The 27,812-nt window shown below is 44.4% G+C and overlaps 1 protein-coding gene across 3 annotated transcripts; it reads left to right on the plus strand.

Annotated features, from left to right (window-relative positions):
* Positions 1-193: 193 nt before the first annotated feature.
* brpf3a (bromodomain and PHD finger containing, 3a) lies at positions 194-27,802 on the plus strand. Of its 3 annotated transcripts, none has more exons than XM_083771525.1 (13): positions 194-535; positions 13,379-14,882; positions 15,623-15,779; positions 15,891-16,022; positions 16,488-16,616; positions 18,465-18,777; positions 19,696-20,046; positions 20,396-20,959; positions 22,561-22,627; positions 22,739-22,827; positions 23,117-23,211; positions 24,624-24,778; positions 25,403-27,802. In XM_083771525.1, the coding sequence occupies exons 2-13, from the start codon at positions 13,399-13,401 to the stop codon at positions 25,584-25,586; spliced, it is 3,720 nt and encodes a 1,239-aa protein (XP_083627651.1). In that variant the 5' UTR covers positions 194-535; positions 13,379-13,398; the 3' UTR covers positions 25,587-27,802. The 3 variants fall into 3 exon arrangements, with proteins under 3 accessions (XP_083627651.1, XP_083627652.1, XP_083627653.1); XM_083771526.1 differs by having other exon boundaries at positions 22,745-22,827; XM_083771527.1 differs by lacking the exons at positions 23,117-23,211; positions 25,403-27,802 and having other exon boundaries at positions 24,624-24,754.
* Positions 27,803-27,812: the final 10 nt, after the last annotated feature.

The raw sequence follows: 27,812 nt of genomic DNA on the forward strand, positions 1-27,812 counted from the left end.
GATGTTTTCCTCCGCGCTGTGTCCTCGACTGACCACCAGCCACAGCTCGGTGGCTGCGGTGGTCAGCGATGACCAATGGCGGGCCGGAGCGCGTTGTGCGCGAGCTCAAACGATGGCCTACAATTGGCTGCGCTCGTTTTTTCTGAAGGGGCGTTATTTTTCAAGCCATCTTGACTGAATATTTTGCCTTATATTTTCCAAGGCACATTTAAACTTGATATCTTGGGGGGATTTTTTTAGTGACTTCTTTTGCGGAGTGTGGGAAAACGTTGAAAAGCGTCAAACGCGCGTCTTTGAGCGTGGCTCGCGGCGGCGTTCAGATGGAGGAGTGAAGTAGTGGAGATGACGCTGTCGCCCCTCACATCACCGGCTAGCTGAGGAGGCTAACAGCTAGCCGTGGTGGAGAAGCAGCAGCTAGCATGTCTGCCTGCTGCCTGCCACTAGTATTGTGTCACTAGCCTGACATTTGGCTTGGCTTTTATAACGGCCGTTTTCTCTTGACACGCGCGACCGCACATTAACAGCATTTCGCAAGGTAAGCGACTTTTATATTCTGAGGTTGTGCCTGTTTCGTAATGTGCTTAAACTGTGGGAGAAATGTCCGACCGAGTGAAACGTTATTATCACATCAGCACAGCAGAGAGAGAGAGAGAGAGGGAAGCTGTGTGTCTCTGGTCTAGTATGAAGCAACGTTCAACCGTTGCAAAAAACACAAACTGCAGTGTCATGATGTCTGTATGTGCGAATAATGAGTGCGTGCGGTTTGACACCGTGCGTGCACCTGAAAAGCGGCTGCTACTGTTACATGTTTGTATATTTGGGCTGCTGCTGGTCAACTTGCAACAACACAAGTGTTGCCTGTGTTGTTGTTACGGGCAAAATGGCTGACAGATGTTAGAGGCTCGGGTTGGTATTTAGCGCTCTGCAACCTAACTACGTGCAGCAACAAGGGCGGAGCCTAAATAGAGGATGCTGCCACGCGATTGGTTGGAAGGCGCGGTGGCACTGTGACCGACCCCCGATCGGACCAATGGAGGCACTGCTCGGGGGAGGGACGATACGTGCACGTTGAGCCCGCTGTATAGCCCGTAGTGCGACGGTGTTGCATACATACCCAAAATAACAGATTTACAAGCTAGCTAACAACGCGTTGCAGCAGATCTGTTTTTTTGTGGCATATGAACTGGATTATTTTAACGAATATTACTTTGCTGACTTTGTGTCACATGACTGATCCTATTGGTCAGGGGGGTTGTAAAAATACAATGTACAGACAGATTAACAGTTCACATTACTTACAGTGTTATTTTATGAATAGTATAAACCAGCAGCACCTTGTTAATTAAACGTCATGAATGTAATCATTTCAGCTGATGAATTGAAGTGGATCCTCTTGTAAACAAGTGTAATGCTTAATTGGGTCGTCCACTCACAGTTAACAGTCTTTGTATTGAGTTTGTGCTTGAAATGTACTGTCATTCTGCAAACTGTTAATAAATATTTCAATCAATCAATCAAAAAGCCTAATATTGTTAAACATCTATTTGATCACGAAGAATACAGCCTAAATATGATTTTGGTAGTAAGATAGTAGCTGTTTTGATGGTATATTTATAAACAGTAACAGTACTGCAAGGTCCATATCACAGCCAGTACTTTTGCTTTGCTGATTTATTTGGGTCACTGAGTAGCTTAATTGGAATGGTTTGGGACTTTTAAAGTCCTTATTTTAGGTAAATGTTTAGTTATTGATGCTTGTTGTTCACTTAGTTAACCTCATACATATTTTCTAAGCTTGTACTTCTGATTTGAACAGTAGATTGATTGATTGAAAATGTTATTAACAGTTGTAGAATGGGTACAGTACTACAGTTCAAGGACAGTACAGATCAATACAAAATCTGCTAAGAGGATAAAACCAGAAAAAGCAGTACACAAGGGTCCTCCATTTCCAATTCATCAGAACATTTAAAGATGTACAATTTCAATATTGTGCCACTGCCATCCAGTAGATAGATATTTCCATGACCTATAGTATCATGGTATTTAATGGATGGATGCTTTGGCTGTCATTATAATATAAACATTTTACCCTAGATAGCACTTGCGGTTTTGAAAGAAACACCTGTAATGTACTTTTGATTGATTGAATACTTTATTGTCTGAAATTTCTTTATTAGGAAGTTAGGAACAATCCCTTGAGATGAACCATCTCGTTTTCAAGGGGGTTCACGAAATACACTTCATACATACAGGATACAGACAATTCAACCAGACAAATCTATAGGTTACAGACGTAACCCCGGTTCTTTAATAATACAAGCGAGGTGACTCGCACTGGGAAAGAGCGCCATCTGGCGTGATCACAGAAGCATTATATGATAAGCTCCCAGACAATTTAATTGGCTGGGTGTAAACCACGTGGTCCCTGCATGGCCCACCCTCCCTCCTTATATGCAGGAGCCCGTGGTTTACTCCCTCATTCAAGATAACATTTGCACCTTCTCGTTGAAGTAAACAAGAAGGGCGTTTTGGCGAGTCACCTCGCTTGTATTATTAAAGAACCGGGGTTACGTCTGTAACCTATAGTTCTTATAATTAATACTACGCTCAGTGACTCGCACTGGGAACATAATAAACTCCCTGATTGTTATCCCGAAATCACAGCTTAAGGGTTATCCCCATGTCTGGAAGCTACACTGAGGACGGCATGTCCCAGGGACGATGCAGCCACATTCAGTCTATAAAATCTAGCAAAGGTCAAAGGTGATGACCAACTTGCAGCAGTACAAACATCCTGAATCGAGACTCCTCTACAAAGAGCCCAGGATGCGGACATACCTCTTGTAGAATGTGCTCTTAACCCCTCGGGAGGCAACATTCCTTTACTGGTATAAGAAATCTGTATGGCCTCCACTATCCATTGGGAGAGCCTTACTTTCGTTATGGGTTTTCCCACTGATCTTGGGGCATATGCCACAAACAGTTGATCCGACTTTCTCGAGACCTTAGTCCTGTCCGTGTACACTCTCAAAGCCCTTACTGGACAAAGGTTGTGTAACCTTCTGTCCTCTGTCGATGAAAACGGAGGAGGAGAGAACATCTCCAACTCGACAGGAACACACTTTGCCAAAGGATTCTTAGGTATAAACCCTGGATTAGGTTTAATAATGACCCTGTGTCCCCCATCTAAGAAACGCATACACTCCAGGCTCACCGAGAGTGCATGGATATCACTGACACGTTTCGTGGTCGTCAGTGCTACCAATAGTGCCGTTTTAAACGATAAGAACTTCATGTCCACTAGGGATGCACCGAAAGGGAAATTCTTGGCCGAAACCGAATACCGAATATAGGAAACAGTTGGCCGAAAACCGAATACCGAATAGCCGAATACAGCTTTGTTGTAAAGCTACCTGATTATGGCAAAAGACATGATTATGGATTTTCATAATCGATTCATCGGGCGATTATTTAAACGATTAATCGGATTATGGCACCTTTTTGCAATTACCTTTAAAAAAAATGCTTCAAGTTATTGTAGGCATGTTGTAACTAACAATAAAGACAATAAAAATGAATACTCCTTCAAAATTAATATTTTACCCCCTTTTTAATAAAATTTTATTTCATTGCCATTCCTTGTACTTGTAATGATACTGTAATCTGTAATGTTGACTGTGTATAGCTGACTGTCTTTCTTCCCATTTCTATCTCTGGGACCCCAATTTATTTTTATTTCTATTGTAAAAATCAATGTAAATTTTGAGAGTGTATTTGGTTCCATTTTTGCACTCTGTTACAGACCGGCCCCACTTGGCTTACTTCCTAACTATCTATAATTTAGCTGGAACTCCCACTATGAGAACCACTGTCCTACACAGTGTGTGGGCACGCACACGCACGCACAAACACACACACACACACACACACACACACACACACACACACACACACACACACACACACACACACACACACACACACACACACACACAATAGCATGCTAGCTGATAGGGGAAAACGTTCTTATTTAGCAGCCATATTAGCATGTTCTCTAGGCTCTAGTATCACATATTGCCAAAGTTAAACAGCACTGAACAACTGATCATTGTTAAGCAAAACGTTCACGGACGTTCTGCTTCTGCTTTTGCCCTGCCTGTGCCCACTTCAATGCGCTGCTGAGATTACACACAGGTGGAACAGATTTGAGGAGCTAACGAGCAAGCTACTGCTAGTGTTCGTCGTAGCCTGCCTGCAAACTCACAGATTCAGACATTGGGGAGCATTTTTTGTCATAGCCTACGACAAAAGAATAGACAGTGGCGGTGCTCACAAATACCATGTTTTGGGACCTGTTGAAGAGCTCGCAGATTTCGCGGAGCGCATCGCAGCCACAGCACAGAGCAACTTGACGCTGTGTGTGTGTGTGTGTGTGTGTGGGGGGGGGGGGGGGGGGGGGCGGAGACTGAAGTTGGGAGAGAGAGAGAGGCAGATGCGGAGCGCTCTGGTTACGTTCAAGACAATCGCGTGTTGTGTTTATACCGACCCGGTGTTTTGACTATTCGGTGATATATTTTCGGCCTATTTGAGCCGAAACCGAATAGGCCGAAAATACATTTTTAGCCATTTTCGGCCGAATATTTTCGGTGGCCGAATTTTCGGTGCATCCCTAATGTCCACCTCCTCCAATGGTTCAAAAGGAGGCTGTGACAATGAATCCAACACTACAGCCAAATCCCAGGTTGGGACCAGGTGATTTGGGATTGGTCGGAGGTGTCTAACACCTTTCATGAACTGACGTAACAGACGGTTCTCACCCACTGGCTTCCCTTCAAACCCTATATGGCACGCTGAGATAGCAGCCACATAGACCTTAATTGTGTTGAAGGCCCTGCCTTTGTCCATTAATTCTTGTAAGAAGGACAAAATGTGCACTTTCGAGGCTTCGAAAGCCACCACATTGGACGTCTCACACCATTCTTCAAACACCCGCCAGTTCCTGTCATACTGATCTCTAGTTGACTGGGCTCTAGCTGCCTGGATAGTGTCAATCACGCGCTGAGGGAGGCCCACAGTGCCTAAGTTCAGCCTCTCACGGGCCAGGCCCAAAGAGCCAGATGTCCCGGCTGAGGGTGAAATATCTCTCCTTTCGCCTGCGTCAGCAGGTCTCTGCGTAGTGGTAGTTGCCACGGATGGCCGCATAGGAGAGGCATTATTTCTGATATCCAGTGGCCCCACCTCGGAGCCACCAGAATCAGTTCTAGGCCCTGAGCTCTCACTCTCTCCAATGTGGGAGAAATCAGGGACAGTGGGGGGAATGCATACAACAGCCCTCTCGGCCAACTGTGTGCTAGGGCGTCCAGCCCTAGAGGGGCCGCTCCTTGTATGGAGAAGAACAGCGGGCACTTCGTGTTCTCCTCTGAAGCGAACAGGTCCACTAGCGGTTGGCCAAATCTGTCCCAAATCTGGGCCACCACCGCGAGATGTAGGGACCATTCCCCATAGTGACATACACCCCTGGACAGTAAGTCCGCCCCCCTGTTCTGGACTCCCGGAACGTGGGTGGCTCTGATCGATTTCAAGTGTCTGTCGCTCCACACAGTCAGCTTGTGTGCTAGTGTGTGTAGTGTTGGGGACCGAAGTCCCCCTTGCTTGTTGATGTAACACATCGTTGTCACATTGTCTGTCCTGACTAGGACATGACAGTTGCCGATAAGAGGCAGGAAATACTTCATGGCTAACAGTACTGCCATGAGTTCTAGGTAGTTTATGTGGGAGGTCTGTAGACCAATACCCCACACACCTCTGGCCATCCTGCCCTCGTGAGTGGCACCCCACCCAGTCATGCTGGCATCCGTGGTAATTACTTTCCTGGATGCAACTATTCCCATCGCCACGCCTTCCGAGAGAAAACGCACGTCTCTCCATCGTTGTAGGGCTGTCACGCATTCCTCTGTGACCACAACGCGGCGAGAACGGTGATTGCTGGGTACATTCAGCGATCGCATCCATTTCTGAAATGGTCTCATATACAGTCTGCCTAGTCGTACTAGCGATATAGCCGACGCCATGAGTCCGCACATTCTCATGCACAGTTTGAACGACACTCGATTGCCTCGTTGAAACATTGCTGCGCATTTCCTGAATGACGTAACCCTGTCCTGTGATAGACGGGCCATAGACGTGATTGAGTCCAGCGATATGCCTATGAAATCTATCATTTGTGTCGGCACCACCATGCTTTTCTCGTGATTTATATTGAAACCCAGAGAAACCAAATGATTCACTACCAACCTGGTGTGTTGATGTGCCATCCGTCCGTTGCTTGCGAGGACCATCAGATCGTCTATGTAGCTCGCTACGCGGACCCCCTGTTGTCTCAATGGGGCGATAGCCGCTTGTGTGCATTTCACGAAAACCCTCGGGCTCAGAGATAGTCCGAACGGCAGCACTAGGTATTCGTAGATCCGTCCTCGGAATCCGAACCGTAGAAATTTCCTGTGCGGCGGGTAAACCGCTACATGAAAGTAAGCGTCTTTTAGATCCACGGACGTGAACCAATCTCCCTGGCGAATCATGCGAAGCAGTGTCGCACTCGTTAACATTTTGAATTTGAACACTCTCAAATAACGGTTCAGGGCTCTCAGGTCTAAGATGGGGCGTAGCCCTCCCCCTTTCTTTGGAACCAGGAAATACCTGGAGTAGAATCCGTTCCGACTCTGATCCGGCGGAACTTCCTGTATAGCCTTCTTGTTTATTAGAGAGGCTATTTCTGTCTGAAGTATGTCGGCCGCCTGCCCATGCGCTTGAGAGAAAATTACTTTCTCGAACATGGGGGGTTTCGAGGCAAACTGGAGTCTGTAACCCTGAGAAATAGTACGGACCACCCATGGATGTGCTTTGCATTCCATCCATTGAGGAAGGCACCGTGCTAACGGGTTGTCTATTACTGCCAAAGTTTTTGGCAGAGACATGGCGCCCCCTAACGAGGAGGGGGTGGAATGGTCCGGATAATGATGTGTTAGACAGTGTGCTGTTGTCGCAGGCATTCGTGGTGATACAGCGCCCCCTACCGGGGGAAGGAAATTTTGGCCTGGACGAGTCCGCTCCGGGACAGAACATGGGGATTCTGTCGCCGTGTTTTGCGTCTGTCCCGCTGCTATGGGGTGTCTGACTGACCCCCATAGCATCGGGCTCATTCCCCTTGGGTTCATTTGGTTTTGTTTTTGTTTTTGTTTTATTTTCCTCCGCGCCCCCGCCACACGGACGGGGTGCTCCGGGGTAAAATTCTTTATTACAAAACTTTTTAATACACAAACAGGAGGTATCACATCGTACATTGTATCGACAGTATAAGCATTGACATTGATAAAACAATTGTGTGCTATTCTTCTCCTCTTTTCCGGGCAGCATGTGAGGTCCGTAGCCACTACATGATGTCCGTGTTCTCGAACCTGTGGGGAAAGTGGTACAGGGGAGACGGTGCCCGTCGAATCCCCCAGACATAGCAGTGCTTGCTATGTGCCACCCCGCTTCCTGTTGTTGCCCCTGAAGCCTCGTTGGGGGCCCCGCGAAGGGGAGGCTGAAGGCGGCCTCCTCCGCTGCTGCTGCGGCTGCTGCTCCTCCCGCCTCGGAGCTCGCTCATAGCGGGGAGTACTGTGGCTGGTGGAGGCGGCGGTTCTAGGCGGTGGCGGCGCTCTGAAACGGCCGCGGGAGGTAGCTTGCTGATCGTACGGGCGGCGGTAAGAGGAAGACGCCGACGTGCGGTATCCACCCCTGACGGGGATAGCCATATTGAGCGCTTCTCTGCTCGCCTTGTTTTCTTCGGAACAGCGCTCTGTTGCTGTGGCCATTGTGGTCTTGAAAAGGCCCTTGTGGTTAATAGCCTGGTCCAAAACGACCCTTCTCTGCTCCCCCAGCAGCTCTGAGTGTTCCAGCCACCTGGCTCTCTCCATTACCACGGAATAAGCCATGGCGCGGCCCGTGTATTTTAGAATGCTCTTCGAGAAAAGAAGCATCTCGTTGTGGAGTCTTCGGAACTCCGCCATGTCCTCGGGGGACGGGGCGTCTCCTACTGCCTTGTACATGGCGGTCATAGAGCCCTGAAGCATCAGCACTGCGCCCATAGTTTTCGCCACCGAGGCCAGTGTGTTGTATGACTTTTTATTTATGTCGGAGAATTCTTTGTCTCCCGGCAGAGCGAACGTGGGCTCTTTTGAGAGCGACAGTTTGGATTTTAGTAGATGCATCGCCATTGCCTCGTCCACCGGAGGCAGGCCATCCAATCCGTTCTTTGCCATGTCGGCGCAGTCCAATCTGCGTGTGTCGGGCAGGGTATTGGATCTGGGCTTGTCCCACGTTGCTTGTAGATTTTCGTAGAAGCCCTTCACCACGGGCAGCATCCTCTTCGTGGGTTGTTTTAAAGGAGTGGGACCGAGACACTGAAAAATGTCGGTCTCCGCCTCTGCTTGTGTCTCTTCCTCCTCCGGCCATGGTGTCTTACACCTCAGGGCCGCCTTCCTGAATATGTCCTGTATATCGGACATGTCCACAGTCAGCTTAGCGCCGGGGTCCTCCGCCGGCGGCGGCCCTCCGCCAGCTCGCTCTGCCGTGCCCTCGGTTGGCGCGGCGGCAGCAGCCGCTGCCTGGGGCTCCATATCGTCAGCCATGTCGGCGGGAATAATACGAGAGTCTTCGTCCCCGTAGAAGATTTCTCCCTCTTCGGGAGCATCATCATCGTAGTACACCTCATCTATGATGTGGAACGGGACCTCATCCCCGTAGATGGGGTCGTATTCATAGTCGTCGACCTGTATTCCCTGGTCCGGCATGGGGTCGGAGGTGTCCATGTTATCACCCCAGGGGATGCCGTCACGAGAGGTCGATGCGGCGTCTCGGGTGTCGTGCCCCGGCTCGTCCTCTTCTTCTAAGTAGCCTCCAGTAGCCCCTAGGACTGGGTCGCCGTCCTGCAGGGACTTCATGCGGCTCAGTCGTCGCTGGAGGTAGCGTAACTCCGTTGTGGAGCACGCTTTACAGCCGCCTGGGACGTTTATTGCCATGTATGCGTGGTTGTATCCAAGGCAGTATAGACACGTGCCGTGTTTGTCTCTGCCCGACATCTTCGAACCGCATCGGTCACATTCTTTCTGGGGAACAGGATCCTTGTTCACCCTCCGCTTTCTACCTTGTGAAGCTGGTGGAGCCATCTTCCCCGTCGCCGGTGTTCGGTGAACACAAAGAAGGGCTCCGTCTTCGGGTGTAATGCGAAAAGCCCCAGGGCTAGTAGCGTTAGTGGCTAGATTAGCTCCGAGCTAACTGTGAGCGTTACACGTGTTAGCCTATAGGCTATGTAGGAGAGAGCGTTATAGGCTACAATCTCTGTTCGGGCTAGCTTGGCGTTAGTGGCCTAGGCTAGCTATAAGTTTGAAGAGAGCGTTAATGGCTACAATCTTTTTACTTTTTAATTATATATATATATACCCTCAGTATTTCTGTCAAGCTTTCGTTTCGCGGTCCCGGAATACGCTTCCGTCCTGTCTGAAACTCTTTGTAAAGAAAAAGCTCGCAGTCTGGGGATAATGCTTTATGCTCTGTGTCTTCAACAGAAGTGCAATTTGAATGAGGGAGTAAACCACGGGCTCCTGCATATAAGGAGGGAGGGTGGGCCATGCAGGGACCACGTGGTTTACACCCAGCCAATTAAATTGTCTGGGAGCTTATCATATAATGCTTCTGTGATCACGCCAGATGGCGCTCTTTCCCAGTGCGAGTCACTGAGCGTAGTATTAATTATAAGAAACACTTCATACATACAGGATACAGACAATACAACCAGACAAATACACTTCATACATACAGGATACAGACAATTCAACCAGACAAATACACTTCATACATACAGGATACAGACAATTCAACCAGACAAATACACTTCATACATACAGGATACAGACAATTCAACCAGACAAATACACTTCATACATACAGGATACAGACAATTCAACCAGACAAATACACTTCATACATACAGGATACAGACAATTCAACCAGACAAATACACTTCATACATACAGGATACAGACAATTCAACCCGACAAATACACTTCATACATACAGGATACAGACAATTCAACCAGACAAATACACTTCATACATACAGGATACAGACAATTCAACCAGACAAATACACTTCATACATACAGGATACAGACAATTCAACCAGACAAATACACTTCATACATACAGGATACAGACAATTCAACCAGACAAATACACTTCATACATACAGGATACAGACAATTCAACCAGACAAATACACTTCATACATACAGGATACAGACAATTCAACCAGACAAATACACTTCATACATACAGGATACAGACAATTCAACCCGACAAATACACTTCATACATACAGGATACAGACAATTCAACCAGACAAATACACTTCATACATACAGGATACAGACAATACAACCAGACAAATACACTTCATACATACAGGATACAGACAATTCAACCAGACAAATACACTTCATACATACAGGATACAGACAATTCAACCAGACAAATACACTTCATACATACAGGATACAGACAATTCAACCAGACAAATACACTTCATACATACAGGATACAGACAATTCAACCAGACAAATACACTTCATACATACAGGATACAGACAATTCAACCAGACAAATACACTTCATACATACAGGATACAGACAATTCAACCAGACAAATACACTTCATACATACAGGATACAGACAATTCAACCCGACAAATACACTTCATACATACAGGATACAGACAATTCAACCCGACAAATACACTTCATACATACAGGATACAGACAATTCAACCAGACAAAACAAACAAAACAACTGCAACAAAACAACAGTACACATACCATGGACATCACACATGGTTCATAGCATCATGGATCTGTTACAATGATAATTAGTGAAAACATGAACAGGTAGACTCAAGATGAGAGGACAGCACAGTTTTAAACAATTGAAAATATGTTATTGAACGAATATGGACAGGTAGATTGTTCCAGTCACAAGGAGCTTTAAACACAAATTATTTTTTGCCAACTGATGTAGGTATATTAAAGTAAACCTGTGACTGTGAGCAATGTCTAAGTTGATGTGAAGAAGTGTATGGTATCAGAAGCTGTTTCAAATACTGTGGATAATTGAAGTGAATACATTTAAAGATGAACTGCAGCCAGTGCTGCTGTCTTCTTGATAAGACATGATTTGTTAATTTGATTTCATTGTTGGATATCTTGTTGTTGAGCCAGGTTTCTGATAATGTGATTATATTAGTTTTATGTTGTTCAACCCGTGGCCTAAGTAGATCAATTTTATGTTTAAGGCTCCTGATATTTACATGTATTATTTTAAGTCCTTTCACACTGTCCATCATGATACTTGATGTTTAAGAGTACTGTCACAAAACCATTAGCATAGATCACAAAGTACAATGTGTTAATGAGAAATACATATATAGACAAGACGATTAGACAACGATCATAAACAAACACATAGACAAAATGAAAAGGTAACGGAAAAAAAACAAAAATAACCCAAGGCCACCTCATTTACCCGTAAACCCATAGGCCCAAGGATTTGGATGAGTAGCCCAAAGTTAACCACGTTTCCCTAGCCAAAGATTAGAGAAAAATAAACAATACAATAAAATAAATAATAATGATGGTGGGGAAAAAAAAGAGAGAGAGAGAGAGAGAGAGAGAGAGATCAGATCTCGTTCATCAATTATTGCTTAAGAGAGAGTGTGGAGAGAAGAGACAAGTGAATACATACGAAATAGGTGAATGAAGGAAAGGAAGTATCCAATCCAAGTCAAGGTAGGACTTGTATGCAGCGTTCTGCATACAGTGTTTTGTTCAGATGCGGCCCCGGGTAGTCATGGCAATGAAGATGCGCTGCTGATGTCATCAGCATTTCTGACGTTATTAGTCAGAAATGTAAACGGCACGTGGTACAGTCAGACATTAAGGCTAAAAGGATACAAGGAAACAAGTCCGGGGCCGGGGGACTTGTTTCCATTGTGGTCCTTTGTATTCAATTCATCAACATGGCATAACAAAATAACACAATAATAATACTAGCAACAGCTGACCTGGGGCCTGTTTCACGAAACTTGGATTAACTAATCCAGGATTTAGGCCAAAACCAGGCTTTTTCAATCCTGGTCTTTACAGCCTGGTTTATTCTGTTCCACTAAAGCCAAGCGAGGCTCAGAATTGGCGGATTTGGTGAGCCGGGATCAGCAAGCCTGGCTGAATAGATAGCCTGGCTTTTTGTCTCTAGACCCAATCTGTGGAACACAGATTTACTGATCCTTCTTCTTCATGGGGTATTATGGCAGTTTGCATCCTTAATAGTTGCATTACTGCCCCCTTCTGTATATCTCAGTATCTTTACTAATCTATTCAAGATTTACTGATACAAGGACTTAAGCTTCTAAAATAAATACTGCTGCTGTAATTAAAGAGAGAACATACTCTCAATAGTGGATAGACTGAATGATTAACTACTCCAAAAATATAGTTTACATTTTACCACTACTATTAACTTAAAACAGAATTCTTAATATTGTAAGCATAATGATATTGTCGCATGGGTTCAATAGTGGGTGAAACGTTACAATGGTAATATGTTGTAAAACAATGAGTAGGCCTAATGGTAATATTTAGTGGTTTTCACTTTTACTAAAAAAAAGTTATATAATATAATCTGGGGAACATTCACCAAAAGCAGCTGATCTACAAGCTCACAACCTGTCATGATGTTGTGCAGCCTATATATTTTGGTTATTTGATTTTATATAGTGCTTAAATTAGTCCTTTAATGCAGACCGATACAAATAAGGCAACATAAACCCATAATAATTGAATACGTCTGGAAAACATCATCGGTTTGTGATCAGTTTGACTGCTTAATGAACAGTAAAGACATCAGGATCAGGTTAAACCTGGCTGTTAGCCTGGTCCAGAGCAGGCTAAATCCAAAGCATTAGTTTCCATGGTAATTAATGTAGCATCACTTTCATAAAACCGAATCAAGCCTCAACATATCCAGGTTAACTGGTCAAATTAATCTGGCAAGATTAACCAGCTTTAATGAAACCGGCTAATCGCTGATCCAGGATATATTAAGACAGGATATGTGTTAAATCCCGGTTTAATCTCTAATCCAAGTTTCGTGAAACAGGCCCCTGGCTGATCACCATGAATGCAATAGCATTTTTAATATAATAAGGTGCTGTAACGGCTATAACTTGCATCATTACTCCGCCTAAATGTGTGTTTTGTTGTTGTTTTACTTTTCTTTTAATTGCAGGGAGGCAGTGTTAAACCTCCATGAGGAAAGCGAGGAGGCGGGGATGCGAGACTGGTGTTAGCCGACTCGACATGGGCAGGGGCCGTGGCAGAGGGAGGGGAAGGGGCAGGGGGTCCTCGGGAGGGCTGAGGCCCCCTTCCCCTTATAGACTACAGCTGTCTCCGTCCAGGGAGACTTTGACGTACGCTCAGGCCCAGAAGATAGTGGAAGTGGACCTAGACGGAAGGCTGCACAGGATCAACATCACGGATCCTCTGCCGGTCATCACAGAGGACGAGATGATGGCCCAGGACATTGTTGAGTGCAACAGCAACAAGGAGAACAGCGAGCAGACCCAGAGCAAAGCCAGGCCGGGGAGGAAGCCGCCCAATCTCAAAGGGCGGCGGAACGGCAAAAATGCGTCGCACCAGAGCCATCGATCCGGCTCCCAGGCGCACCCACAGCACCCCTCACACCAAAGTCCCCTGCCCGAGCCCACATTCCGCGTGCTGAGCTCCGTCTGCCCTTCGGAAGCGCCGCCTCTCCCGACGGCCTACTACCGCTTCATAGAGAGGTCGGGGGAGGAGCAGGAGGCGGAGGCCGAGTATGACATGGACGAGGAGGACCTGGCGTGGTTGGACATGGTCAACCAGAAGAGGGTGTCGGACGGCCACGCCTCCGTCTCTGCGGACACGTTCGAGCTGCTGATCGACCGCCTGGAGAGGGAGTCCATTTTGGAGTCCCGGAGCCAGGCCCTGTCCCAGAGCGCCATCGACGAGGACGCCTTCTGCTGCGTCTGCCTGGACGACGAGTGTCTGAACAGCAACGTCATCCTGTTCTGCGACATCTGCAACCTGGCCGTCCACCAGGAGTGCTACGGCGTGCCCTACGTCCCCGAGGGCCAGTGGCTGTGCCGCTGCTGTCTGCAGTCCCCTTCTCGTCCCGTGGACTGTGTGCTCTGTCCCAACCGGGGAGGTGCCTTCAAGCAGACGAGCGACGGACGCTGGGCCCACGTCGTCTGTGCCATTTGGATCCCGGAGGTTTGCTTCGCCAACACTGTATTCCTGGAGCCCGTCGAGGGGGTTAAGAACATCCCCACGGCTCGTTGGAAGCTCACCTGTTATCTGTGCAAGCAGAAAGGCAGGGGGGCCTCCATCCAGTGCCACAAGGCCAACTGCTACAGGGCGTTTCACGTCACCTGTGCCCAGAAGGCTGGACTGTTCATGAAGATAGACCCCGTCCGGGAGACGGGGGTCAACGGAACGACCTTCTCTGTGAAGAAGACGGCCTTCTGTGAGCACCACTCTCCAGTCGGGTCTCGGCGGGACGGGTCCGGAGATGAGGGGGTTGAAGGGAGGCTGGTGGGGGGCAGGGGTACCCGTGGTCAAAGGTCCTATACTCAAAGCCCCCCTGCGCCGCCCAATAAAAAGGCCACCAAGGGCCAGAAGAAGAAGGCTAAGAAGGGAGGGTCATCCCGTCGCTCTGCTGTGCCTGTACTGCTGGTGCCTCAGATCCCCTCTCACAGGTCAGACAGTCACACTCTTTCATCCCCTTGTAACAATAGGCGCTATGCACAGCAGCCATATTGGAAATAAATTGGGCCTCTTCCTTGAGTCAGGGTGTAGATATTGTGTAATGTGTATGTTGGCTGAAACACTCTGCTACACCAGTGGGTCTCAAAATGTCGTCCAAGGACCCTCGGCGTTCCTTGAGGGAGTTCCAAATGGCCCCTTTGCTTGACATTAAAGAGTTTGAGAACCACTGTGCTAAATTAAATGGAACAGACTAGAGCCTTAATTAGTATCATTGGGTATGGGTAACATCTGTGAAGGAAGGGCCTTAGGGGCCCAATTTCTTTCCAATATGGCTGCTGTGCATAGAGTCTATAGTATACACAGAGGTGATTGGTGCTCCTGGAGTCTACAGGAAACGGTTCATTCAATCATCTAGACTAGAGACTATTGGTTTTAATTGCTACATTTATGTTACTTCAAGAATACTGAAGAATGCAAATGATCAGCGTTGTCACTATCTGTCGTAACAGTCTTGTTATAATTTTGATTGCCTCTGGTTAAAAACAAGAAACACACACACACACACACACACACACACACACACACAATATTTTGCCTCAGCAGCACAAAGGCAAAGGCCCTAGCTTTTTTATTGGCTTAGAGGCCAGCCAATCATGAAAAGGACTGTTTTTGTCCCAGTGCTGCAAAGGCAGCACCTTCAGTCAAGTCACCTGTAAAAATGTCTCCACAGGCTCAATAAGATCTGCACAGGGGTTGCAGTGCAGAGGAAGAATCAGTTCATGCAGAGGCTTCATAACTACTGGTTACTGAAACGACAGTCGCGGAATGGCATGCCACTAATACGACGACTTCACTCACACCTGCAAACTCACAAGACTACTGAACCGGTAACAGAGGAACCCTTCCTTCTGAATAAAAACTTGACAGATTGATAGATTTGCAAGTTGAATTATGCAATCAGACTTAAGTGCTTGCATCTTTATTTTGTCGATGTTCAGAAGGAGCCCGATGAGAAGCTGTCCGCGGCACGGGAGGAACTACGCTATTGGCAGAAGTTGAGGCAAGACCTGGAAAGAGCCAGACTCCTAGTGGAACTCATCCGTAAGAGAGAGAGGCTAAAGAGAGAACAGGTGATTTGATTTGCATGATGAAGCCTATACAGAACCATTACATGACCTGATGTAACTAACTAACATCGAAATGTTGTCGTTCCTGCCTTACACGCTGTTCTATTCTCTTCTAAGAAAAGGCTACGATTGTCCGAGTTGCTCCAGTGCTTTCCTTCTGCCTCTATACAGAACCTGTTTTATTTGTAGTCGTACGACGGTGTCCTGTGCTGAAAAGAGGGCAGAGCAATACAGTGTTGTGTTCTTGTAGACAAGGTCTGCCATTTTTGGCTAAGTTTGGCATCGCATTAGTTAAGCTAAGTTTGAAACCACACAAACGGTGGTTAAGACTGTTTTCTTTTTATGATTGTGTTCAGTAGTCTTAGTGTTATTATTATTATTATTATTATTATATTAGAACTAATGTTGAGTCTTCTTCTTTTCTATTTCTTTTTTTTACTAATGTATCGCTTCCTTCTGCCTCTTCAGATGAAGATCCAGGAGGCTGCTCTAGAGCTCCAGTTGACCCCTGCTCTAGTGCTGCTCCGCACCACGCTGGACCAACTGCAGGAGAAGGACACGGCGCAGATCTTCTCTCAGCCGGTCAATCTAGCGGAGGTTCTTATAGTCCTCTATTCATTGTGGTGTATTCATTCATATACTCGGTGTTGATGGACATCGGTGGTGGAAAAAGTACTCAAATGTTTTACTTAAGTAAAAGTATCAATACTGCATTATAGAATTACGCCATTGCAAGTAAAAGTCCGGAATTCAAAATGTACTTGAGTGAAAGTACAAATGTATTGTCTTCAAAATGTACTTAAAGTACCAAAAGTAAAACTACTCAAGTTTTCAAACGCACACACTGTGAGCTTGTAGATCTGCTATTTTCAAATGGTCGAAATGTAAATAGGGCTGAAGTGAGTAATGTATGTTTTGTAATAATAATCAAACTGACTAGTAGTAACTCAAGTTTTCAAATAAATTTAGTGGAGTACAAGTACAATATTTGCCTCTGAGATGTAGTGGAGTAGAAGTAAAAGTATTAAGTACCTCAAAATTGTATTTAAGTACAGTAAATGTATTTAGTTACTTTCCACCACTGATGGACATGGATATATCCACCCTTATACTCATTGTTGATAGACTGGTCATACATTCATTCTAAAGGGCTGAACAATTAATCAGGGGGAAAGTGCAACATTGCAATATGAATCACTGCAATTTTGGAATCACAGTGGCTACTGGCTACAGTTAATTGCATAAGAGACAAGGCCCCAAAATGTGTTTTAAAACATGGTGTTTTTGCCTGTGTAGACCGTTGACTCAAATCATATTTTACATTACTGCGGACAACCATCCTAAGCACACTTCTAACAGCGAACTTTATGTCACCTTTATCTTTAGTCAAAGGTACCATTGTGTTTTAATACAGTTGAAGGAACATATTCATTTGAAAAGTCTCATGAATAGTCTCTGGAAAATGATTAGCCAGAAGAGCAGATCAAAAAATAAAAATAGAGAAATCTGGTAAACATGTAACACTTGAGCATGCTTGTGGCAGAAGGGTTCCTAGACTGAACCCCTGACAGAAAGAGATGACCCTTTACACAGCAGTTCACAGTATCTAATGTTTGGTGGTTATAGTACAGATTGACTGAAAAAGGTTACATTCGTGATACTGGTTTAAAAACTCCCTAATTGTTAGCCCTAATTCATTCATATATTCACTGGCAATAGATGTACTGTATATTTAATTATTTATTGATGTATTCATTCACTGTGCATTCCATTTCCATCCATTGCCGAAATGGAGGGCCAGAAGCTCCGTATTCCATTTGACTTGTATTCATACTGTATATAGAGCACCCAAGTCCTGACGTCACTCGCTCGTCCCCTCCATTCCCCTGGTTCACGGAAGTAATTTCTCTATGGAGAATAACATGGGGTCATCTTAAAATCGTTTCATATAAGCGCTGTGGTCCAAAAATAAACAAGATGTCTCAGCGTTATTGTCAGGGAGGTGTCTGTATCGTTTGCGACAGTCAGTCACTCATATATGCTAGCGAAAATTTAACTAATTCAGTAGTAGTAACCATAGCGTTTTCTCTCAGTCAGTTGATTCTTCATATCCATATGAGTGAAGCGGCCTGGATGATTTGTTTATTTTTCAAACACAGTCCTTATGTGAGGCGATCTAAAAAAAAAAGGGGGATTAAAATGCAAATAAAAAGTACATGAACCTGTGGATTTGTGCCCTCTACCGATATTGACGTCAGACTTCGGTGCTCTATATCTAGTCACATTTTCACTGCTGTGACACCTGAATTTCCCTCTGGGGATCAATAAAGATTATGTCTTATGCTTTAGGCTGGTGCTGTTTAAGAAAAATCAACAAGATACTGTACACAGTACAGACGGGTTATTCTGCATTTGCTCATTCTTATTTAACCATTTCTTCTTAAGGTCCCAGATTACATGGAGTTTGTATCCCAGCCTATGGACCTGGCCACCATGCGTGCCAAACTGGAAGCTCATGCCTACTGCTCCATAGCAGACCTGGAGAAGGACTTTGACCTAATGGTCTCCAACTGTCTGAAATACAACGACAAGGACACAATGTTTCACACGGCAGCCCTGGACCTGCATGAAGTAGGTGGAGCCATTCTCCGCCATGCCCACAGGCAGGCACAGAGCAGTGGCCTGGACCCACATACTGGCATGCACCTCCCAGAGGCTCCTAACAAACACAACTTCTACCAGTGCACCTGGGATGACGGTGAGTTTGTTCATCAGCATCAGTGGTGCACAGTAACAAAGTACATTTACTTGAGTATTTGCATTTTTGAATGCTTTTGGATGGCTTTTACTCCTCTACATTTAGAAGTTAGTTACTTTTGACTCCACTATATTTTGTCAATAATACATTATGAATTAGCCACATAAGTCCTATTTAATTCAAATCCTTGAACGTTGGGAAAATATCTACATTTTAATAATGCAATGCATAGATATTAACACTTATTGTGCCCAGGATGTGTCCACACGTCTTCATAATTACACCCACAGTGAGGCCCAGGACGTGTGGACACGTCTTTAGGTTATAAAACGCGGTTGCTAAAAATCATTTTTTTGACAGCGGTCGTTGCTAGGCAACTGTCCCGGAGCTGTTTTGTGTGCGCGACGCGTGCAGCCATTCACTTCCTTGTTTACGCCCGACAAATCTATGATATTATCTCTGAATCTACGTCGCTTTCCATGGTTTTGATCAGAACGCCGATGTTCTGTCCTAATTTCTGACTTCAGCATGCATCTCATTTGGAATATTAACGCTTCTAAAGAGAGATCAGACTTATTAGTGCGAGGTAGTAGTAGTAATGTAACATTTCACCTCCTGTAATGGGGGGAAATGGAAGGCAGGGCTTTTCAGAGAAAAATCATCTGCAGAAAATCATCTGCAGGACACTTTAGCGCCTTTATTTTTAAAAGTTTTCTGGGCATTAAAAATAAATATATTATACACACATTAAAAGCAAGTGCTCCAGTACTTTAACTACAGTACAAATTAGTCCAGCACTTTGTCCACCACTGATCATCATCAACCAGTATTGATGTCTGACCTCATCTCATTCCCTCCCTTCTACTCTCTTCCTCTACTTTGTCACACGCCAACATTTTCAAATGCCTTTCTCTGCAGTCGACTCCACCCTGGATCCAGAGAACAGACTCCACCTGACCACAGACGAGCAGCTTAAGGTCTTGCTGGATAAACTGGACATGGTGACGCCCATGCGTTCCAGTGGCGGCCGGACCAAACGCATTCGGCTGCTGCGCAGAGAGATCAACACGCTCCGACAGAAGGGTGAGCACCAGCAGCAGCAGCACCATAAGTCCCATTCTGTCAACGGTAACGACACGGAGGAAGAGGAGGATGAGGAGGATGGAGGGAAGGAGGAGAAGAAGGAAGTGGTGGAAAAGGAGAGGAAAAAGGGAAAGAAAGACATGGTGGATAATGGACCTCTAACATCAGTAACACCACCTGGGACAGGTAACGGAACACATCAAATTAGAACAATATTCTGAACAGTAACATAACATATTGTCGGGTGGAAACTTGTCTGTTACTTTTCAGGAAGAATGGTAAAAAAGAACCTGTGTTCCAATGGATCCAATGTAGTCACTGTGTTAATACCTTCATTGGTTCAATAATATTGAAAAACCCACACACTGGTGATCTGAGCTTGTAGATTGTCTACTTCTGCTACTTTTGTGTGGCATTCTGTCACGAAGTAGCGGATTCATTTATGAAAAAAAAAAGAATATGGAAATATAATTTAATATATAATATAAATTTCTGCTCAACATCACCAATTATTACTATGATTGATCTCCCTCAGTGCTCTCAGATCCAGATGACTCTCCTCCAGTGTTGGAGCTCACATGCCCAGTGTCATCACCGCTGCCAGGAGACGCGCCACTCGAACCCCCGGTCCTGGGCATAGTGACTGGCGGGCGTAGATCACCTGGCCGCTCCTACAAGCGCCAGAGATCGGCGCGCGGTGGGAGCAAAAGCAAGGGCGAGGAGGAAGCCGAGGTTGGCGAGACGCCGTCTTCACAAATGGAGGCCGTTCACGAGGTCACGCCACTGGGTACTCCGCCGACCGCGCCCTTGGTCGGAGTCGGGCGCCGCACGTCCGTTCTCTTCAAGAAAGCCAAGAATGGCGCGAGGCTGGCGAAAAGAAAGAACCCAGCGGAGCAGAACGGGAAAACCTCTGAGGGTAAAAGCAACGGTCTGGACAGCAACCCAGCCAGTCCAAATTCTAGCATCACCACCATTTCCACGTTAATTCCATCCCCTGCCGCGACCCCTCCATCACCTTCCTCCCACCAGCTGAGGTCCAGAGGCCCCAGCTCAGACTGCTGGGAGGCAGAAAAACCCCTTCTACTACCCAACCAGGAAGGTAAGACAAATCCTTAAGAGGGGGGGGGGGGGGGGGGGGGGTGAGAGAGACATACAAGGTTTCCACCTGACAGCGACCAAATGCACATACACTAAAATATACATACGCATATATTAGGGCTTTAAGCAACTAGTCGACTAGTAAATCCACTAGTTGACCTTGTTGGTACTAGTTGATAAGGAAAAGAAAATTAAAATATTTTGTAGGCCTCAAGATCAGCTAGAATGCTTTATTATAGTCAGAAAGAAATCAGCGATCCGATCCGGTTTGATATCAATAATAAAGCTTATCTGACGTAGTAGCGTTCCGCCAAAAGCAGTTGCCGGTTGGATTCTAATTGGCAGAACGTTCCGTCACGAGCAGTTCATTTGTTAAAAAAAACTAAAATAATAATTTTAAGTTTATTTAATTTGTTTTACACAATAGGTAGTTAAACATCTAGGCAACTAGGCAACTAGTCAACTAGCAAAAATCGGTAGAAGTGAAAGCCCTAGCATATATATATCTCACTTTACACACAATCTACTGTTCAGACATGTTTTCACTCACATGTGCACAAACCACAAAGATGTACAATACACATTGTGCACCATGAATGCTCCTTTACCTATACAACACAAACACGCGCACACACTGAAATTAGAATTTAGGGTTCCCATCGGAACTAGGGGCCCTTTCTGTCATTCTTTGTCCTGTCCAATGCTGATTTACTATAGGCCACAACAGTATATAAACAGGAAGCACTCAAAACACTGAAGTTCTGAACACACACAGAAGAAAATGTTGTTTCTGATTTTGTATGCTATGAATCATTCTGAAAGATATTAGTAATGTTTTGATAAAGTGGTATTGTTTGTGTTTGGGTGTATTCCTTAAATTGTACAATTACAGACAGTACAAGAAGTCCTTTTTCTTCCACTATCTTAATATTTATGGAAATCTTAAAGGGATTTTTCACCGCTGGAAGAAACTGCAGTAGCTCAATGTTCCAGTCACTCAATGTTATTAGTATTTGTAGTAGATAACAGTAGCACAATTTCAAATTTGCACTCTATAGCCAGAAAAATTATAGTGTGTTTGACTAGGGCTTGACTGGATTGCTGGATTACTACAATTACCATAACGCTTTGGTGCACTCACCCCATAGACATATAAAGGTAGACGCCTCTTCCGGCTCTGGGGCGTCTGTCCTCGAGGGGGCAAAGCTTTGCTAAGCGTGCGTCACAGAAGGGGAGGTTTGGTAGGCCAATCGGTAGGCCAATCATCAGACTCACGACTCCCTCTTTCGAGGAGGGGCTCAAATGAACTGCAGCGGCCAATGAGGCATCTATTTATTTCCCACCTTGTGGAGAGGGGGAGGGCTGTCTTACTTAGACAGCATGTAGTCCAGGAAGGAAGTGAGACCAGTGGCATCACAGACACTGTGAAATACTAAAATATCTAAAAACACACATTAACCACATAAAAACCCCAGGAAAGTGTTTCTTGTCTCCCAAACATCATTGTAATAAGATTTGGTTGCAAAAGGGGTGAAGTGGCCCTTTATGAAGAAATCCTTTTTCTGGTTAGTAATCTAATGTAAGTGTATTCTTTTTTTTTAGGCTTAACTAATGGACTGGGAAAGCACCAAGAGATCTCTGCAGACCACACCGATGATGAAAAACTAAAGTGAGTATTCCAACAGTATAGGTCAGTTATGCATAAGTAATTCATGTTGTTTGGAATTGAATGTATACGTTGTAAATCAAATATTTTAAATTGAGCTCATTTTGTCATCAGCTCTAGTGTGTCTCCGCCCAAACGCAGTCGAGGTAAACCAGCCCTGGCTAAAGTCCCCAACAGTGAGAATGGAGACATGCCTGCCTCTGGTGTGTATTATCATTATCATAATAAACACTTCTTCCAAATGGTCGGACATGGTCGAAAACATAGTCTCTGCCACGCCTTCGGCAGAGACAAGGCAGACAGTATTCAGGGGAGGCGTAAATTAATATGTATCCCATCAAATTAGTTGCGTGGCAAAAATAGCAGATCTGCCAGCTCTTTACTAGACAAATGATGAGTTCAGATTTTCGTGGTTTGCTAATTGCTTTGTCACAACAAGATGCAGGGGCAAACGGATAAATAAATACATACACATTCCCTTCTTGTGCACAGGAACTACACTTCTGACTTTGGATAATGAGAGAGAGCTCTCACCTCTAGACCTGGTTTGGGCCAAATGCCGTGGATACCCATCATACCCAGCAATGGTGAGAATACATTTGATGCTGTGCCAGTGGGGTGTAGTCTGCTGTCGGCTGCAAGTGGAGAATTATGGAGTGGCACTTCAATGCATCAGTTAACCCATTTTGACCTGTCATCCTGACAGTTTTCTGAAAAAGCTAGTTTCTATGTCAGTCGTTATTCGATTTTTCAAAAATAGCAGACCTACAAACTCGGTGGCGCACTATGAGCTTGTAGATCTGCTATTTTTCAATAGCTAAAGCATATCATAATGCTAACACCAAAAGGGGTTCCCGCCCAATGAATTCATGTATCGGGCTGACTAGCTGGTGTTCAGTCAAACAAACCCATATTCTCTGTTATCCGTCTTGCAGTGAGACTGGGGTTACTTTACGCCACATACTGTACGTCACAAGAGATCCTAAACGGAAACAGCAGTCTACTTTTAACATTTCTAGTACATGCCACCATAACCGGTTCTGAGAAGGGAAGATGATGCAGTTCTTTGGCGAAACGTATAACCACATGGCACGTAGAGGTCAGTCTTTAGGATCTCTCTTCCATGTGGACTGCCCCTCGTGTGGTTCACGTGCTGCACCAGATCACCACCCTGTAGCTCTTCCCTCTTTTTGTTCTCTGTTCGAGACCTGGCCAAGACAGCAGCAACAATACAAATTGCAGTATTTCACACCTAAAATCATACAGTAGGCTCTGTATCAGAGATTTTAATTCACCAAGTGAAACTAAGGTATCTAAATAATTACGTTTTTTAATTAAACCATTCCATGCTAAAAGGTGCAAAATAAGAGAAATTCTGTAAGTATGCTAGATTCTTTGAGAAAGTAGCCATCTAGTGGATCTGGTTTGATGGCTGTTTAGAGGCAAAGCAGACAGAGTGAAGCTACAAAGATAGAGGCAACGCTTCCGTTGGATGGCCTTTATATAAAGATATACATTTATTGTATTCCTGTAACTTTCTACATGAATACAACGAAGTCCATCCTACCATCTAATTTAACAGATAGTGGTGACCGGGGAGTCTTAATTAATGCTCTGTCGTACAAGCTCACAATATGTTACATCCGTGCTGCCTACTGCTATATCATGAGCTTATATATAGGCTATTATTGACGCGCGACACAGTCAAGTATAAATTGGGCTACTTGGCATGAGTAACCACACACGGGGACAAATGGTAAATAATCTAGCTTCTTCAGCATGCATAAACTTTGTCCATTATAGACAGTAATCTACTGTAACTCCTAGCCTCAAAAGCAAATCACTGCTTGTTATGAAGAAAGGAAACATTTCTTTACCATATTTCCAACTTGTGCCGTAAACGATAGGAGCTGAGAACAAACCACGTCCTACTGGTGCTGTCTCACTCTTCTGTTATCTAACGTAATTGTAGCACTAAAACAATGCTGTTTCCTTCCAGATCGTTGATCCAGGCATGCCCCAGGAGGGTCTCCTTCACAACGGCATCCCCATCCCGGTGCCCCCCGTGGAGGTACTCAAACTGGGCGAGCGACGGCGAGTTGAGGAGGGCGAGGACCTCTTCCTGGTGCTCTTCTTTGATACCAAAAGGACTTGGTAAGATCCGGAGTTAGTGTTGCCAGATTGTGTGAGAGAAACAAGCAACCAACTATGAAAACAAGCCCAAACAAATCAACTAGGCCACATGATTGTGCGCGCGCGTGCGCACGCACACACACACACACACACACACACACACACACACACACACACACACACACACATTGTGGCTATTTGAAAAAATAGCCACAAGCTCACAATGTGTTGCGATGTGTGATCTTGTAGATCTGCTATTTCCAAAAGAAAATGTGATATTCAGTATATTTCTTTAACATAACATAATATCTTTTAATTAAATTGTTAATTTTTGATGTATCACACATATAAGTCTTAATCTCACAAAAGTGTATTATAATTATATTTAATTAAATCTGACCAGAAATGGTGCAGGGATAAAACTGTAAAAATGTCCCCACCGGAGATAAAGAAATAATGACCAGAGGCAGGATATCAAAAACGGGGGGGTATCTCCCCAAAGCAAATCGAACCCTGCTAACACTGAAAGTGCAGCTGGTTGTTTTGATGGTTCTCTCCATATAAGCGAAAAACAGATATACTCACATAAACAGATACACACTCAGAGATTTGTGGGATTATGAATAGATTTGTCTTGCTTTTCAGGCAGTGGCTCCCTCGGGACAAGTTACTGCCAATGGGAATGGATGACACTGTAGACAAACTGCGCTTAATGGAGGGCAAGAAACCCAGCGTGCGCAAGTCTGTGCACACGGCGTACGACCGGGCCATGGTCCACTTAAACCATGTGAGAGGGAACGTAGACTTCACCCCGTCCAATTTTATATGAATAGTTTTTATTTTGAAAATGTAATCATCCTTCACAGGTTGCCTGGCTTGATGGATTAAAAAAAGCCTGTTCAAAGATGAAGCTCCAGAATAGGTGAGAGAGTAGCGTTATAGAGTAGATCATATTCACACGGCGGCCATCTTGCCATTAAGTTAATGGCAGGGTGGCCATAGATATTTAAAAAAATAGATTAGCCTCATTGGCCGCTGCAGTTCATTGGAGCGTCGTGTCTCCAATGAAGGCAGGAAGTCAAGTGGAAGTGCTGAAGGCACGCTGTGTCGCTTCCCAAGTTACGTCACTCATGCCTCCATGTCTCTCGCTGTCACTCAAGTGACTACTGGCCAATCACAGCGCGTCTTTTCTGAGATTTATGTTACGCGCGCGGAAGCTTGACAAGCTTCCGCTCATGCTTCCACTATTCCTCGCAAAGGAATCTCTGGAAAATTGTGCCTTCAATTTTGACACGCGCCCCAGAGCCGGAAGAGGCGTCTACCTTTTTATGTCTATGAGGGTGGCAACTTGCTACCCTGGGTTTGCAAAAAACCCAACATGGCCGCCGTGTGAATATGGTCTATGGTTTCCATTTGAGCCGTCGGGCCTCGATTGGAGTTTGACGAGTTTGAAGTCAGTGTTTTTTGGGTTGTGAAAGAGTCAAATGTTTTTATCAGAAGAAACTGCTTGAAGAGATTTTTGAAAGATTATATTATTCATGTGATTTAATTTGTATTTGTTTTACACAACCACTGTTTGCTATGTGTTTTGTTTTAGGCCAAAGTGAGTCAGGACTTCAAAGTGACAAAATGTAAATATTTTATTCTCAAAGGGACTAGCTTGATACAAAGCTTATTCAGATTGTAATTGCCATCTGAAATGTCACTGATTTCTTACGGAGTCGTTAAGTCTCAGCAACAGCCATGTCTCAAACCTGTTTTTAAGAAAATTGTTTAAAGAAAAACGTCATTCTTCATGAAATATCCCTAGTTTTGTTCAAAATTATTTATATAACATGTAATTGTGCCAAATACACAAAGTCAAACTACAGAAGTGGACTAGATACACGCCCCCCCAATTTATGTCTTCCTCTTAGTTGCTCTGTCAAGTAACTTGTTTGTCTGATAAATAATATGATTAATTGATAAGTTATTATGCTTTTTCTGTAAAAAAAACCCCGGCTTATTCAATTATTACAGCCAGGACAAATGTCATTTGGAAAAGTAGTTCTGTGTCATGGTATACTATACGTCTCCTGCTGTGTATTGCTGCTGGAATACGATTTGTGCACTTCAGAGTCCAGACATGTTATCTTAAAATGTAATCACAAATGCTGAAATTGATTTCAGTTTACATAACTGGGGACATTTCAAAGAATTTATGGTAAATACATTTTATGTGCGTAGATTCAAGTTAAAACTAAACTTTTATAGAAATGTTCCTTCAGTTATGATTTGCTTTGAGTGAGACTTTGAAACCCTTTATTTTTCCATATTGTGAAGCTTTTTTGTATTATATTAGAATGTTGGAGTACTTGGTGCAGCTATTTGGGTGAATGCGGTAAAGATGTGAAGTCACTACCAAGGGGATGCTAATTTCTAGTCATGAAAGAGGCCACTGTAATCACTTTTTGAATAACTTGTAAATGTCTGCGATCCAACCAGTAATGACTTGAAAAGCACAATTGGTTTGTTTGAAAGGACTTGTAGAATTGATTACTCGGACTCCTGAAAAGCCATATGTATGGCAAAAAAAACCTTATGTATATAATATATATATATATACAAACTCAGCTGAGTACATGTGCATGTGTATAGTTTTGTACATATGTAAATGTATGTTTATATTAGCTTACATGAAGTAATTTAAGGAATGCAAAAAAATCAAATTATTAGATCTTAATTTATATTGTGTGACAGATGGAAAGAGTGTTATTTAAAAAAAAAGAAAAGAAAAAAGTTAATATTGAGAAGATTTGTGAGATGCTCCGTAGCTCTTTGTAATAGTGACGGTACTTAAAGAAATGTCAGAACATGTTCCCTAGCAGTCAGTTGGCACAAAACCCTTGATGTAGGCATGAGTGAGTTGGCACTAGCCTACAAGACTTTGTTTTTCTTTGGTGGCACGGAAGGTTTTTGATCTTGTCATTATGAATTGTACTGAAAGATCTATAATCTGTCTGAGACAATATTCCCTCACCCAGGAATAAATACAGTTTGAAAGGACGTACTTGTA

The sequence above is a fragment of the Protomyctophum parallelum genome, assembly GCF_964188405.1.
Source record: "Protomyctophum parallelum genome assembly, chromosome: 8".
NCBI lineage: Eukaryota > Metazoa > Chordata > Actinopteri > Myctophiformes > Myctophidae > Protomyctophum > Protomyctophum parallelum.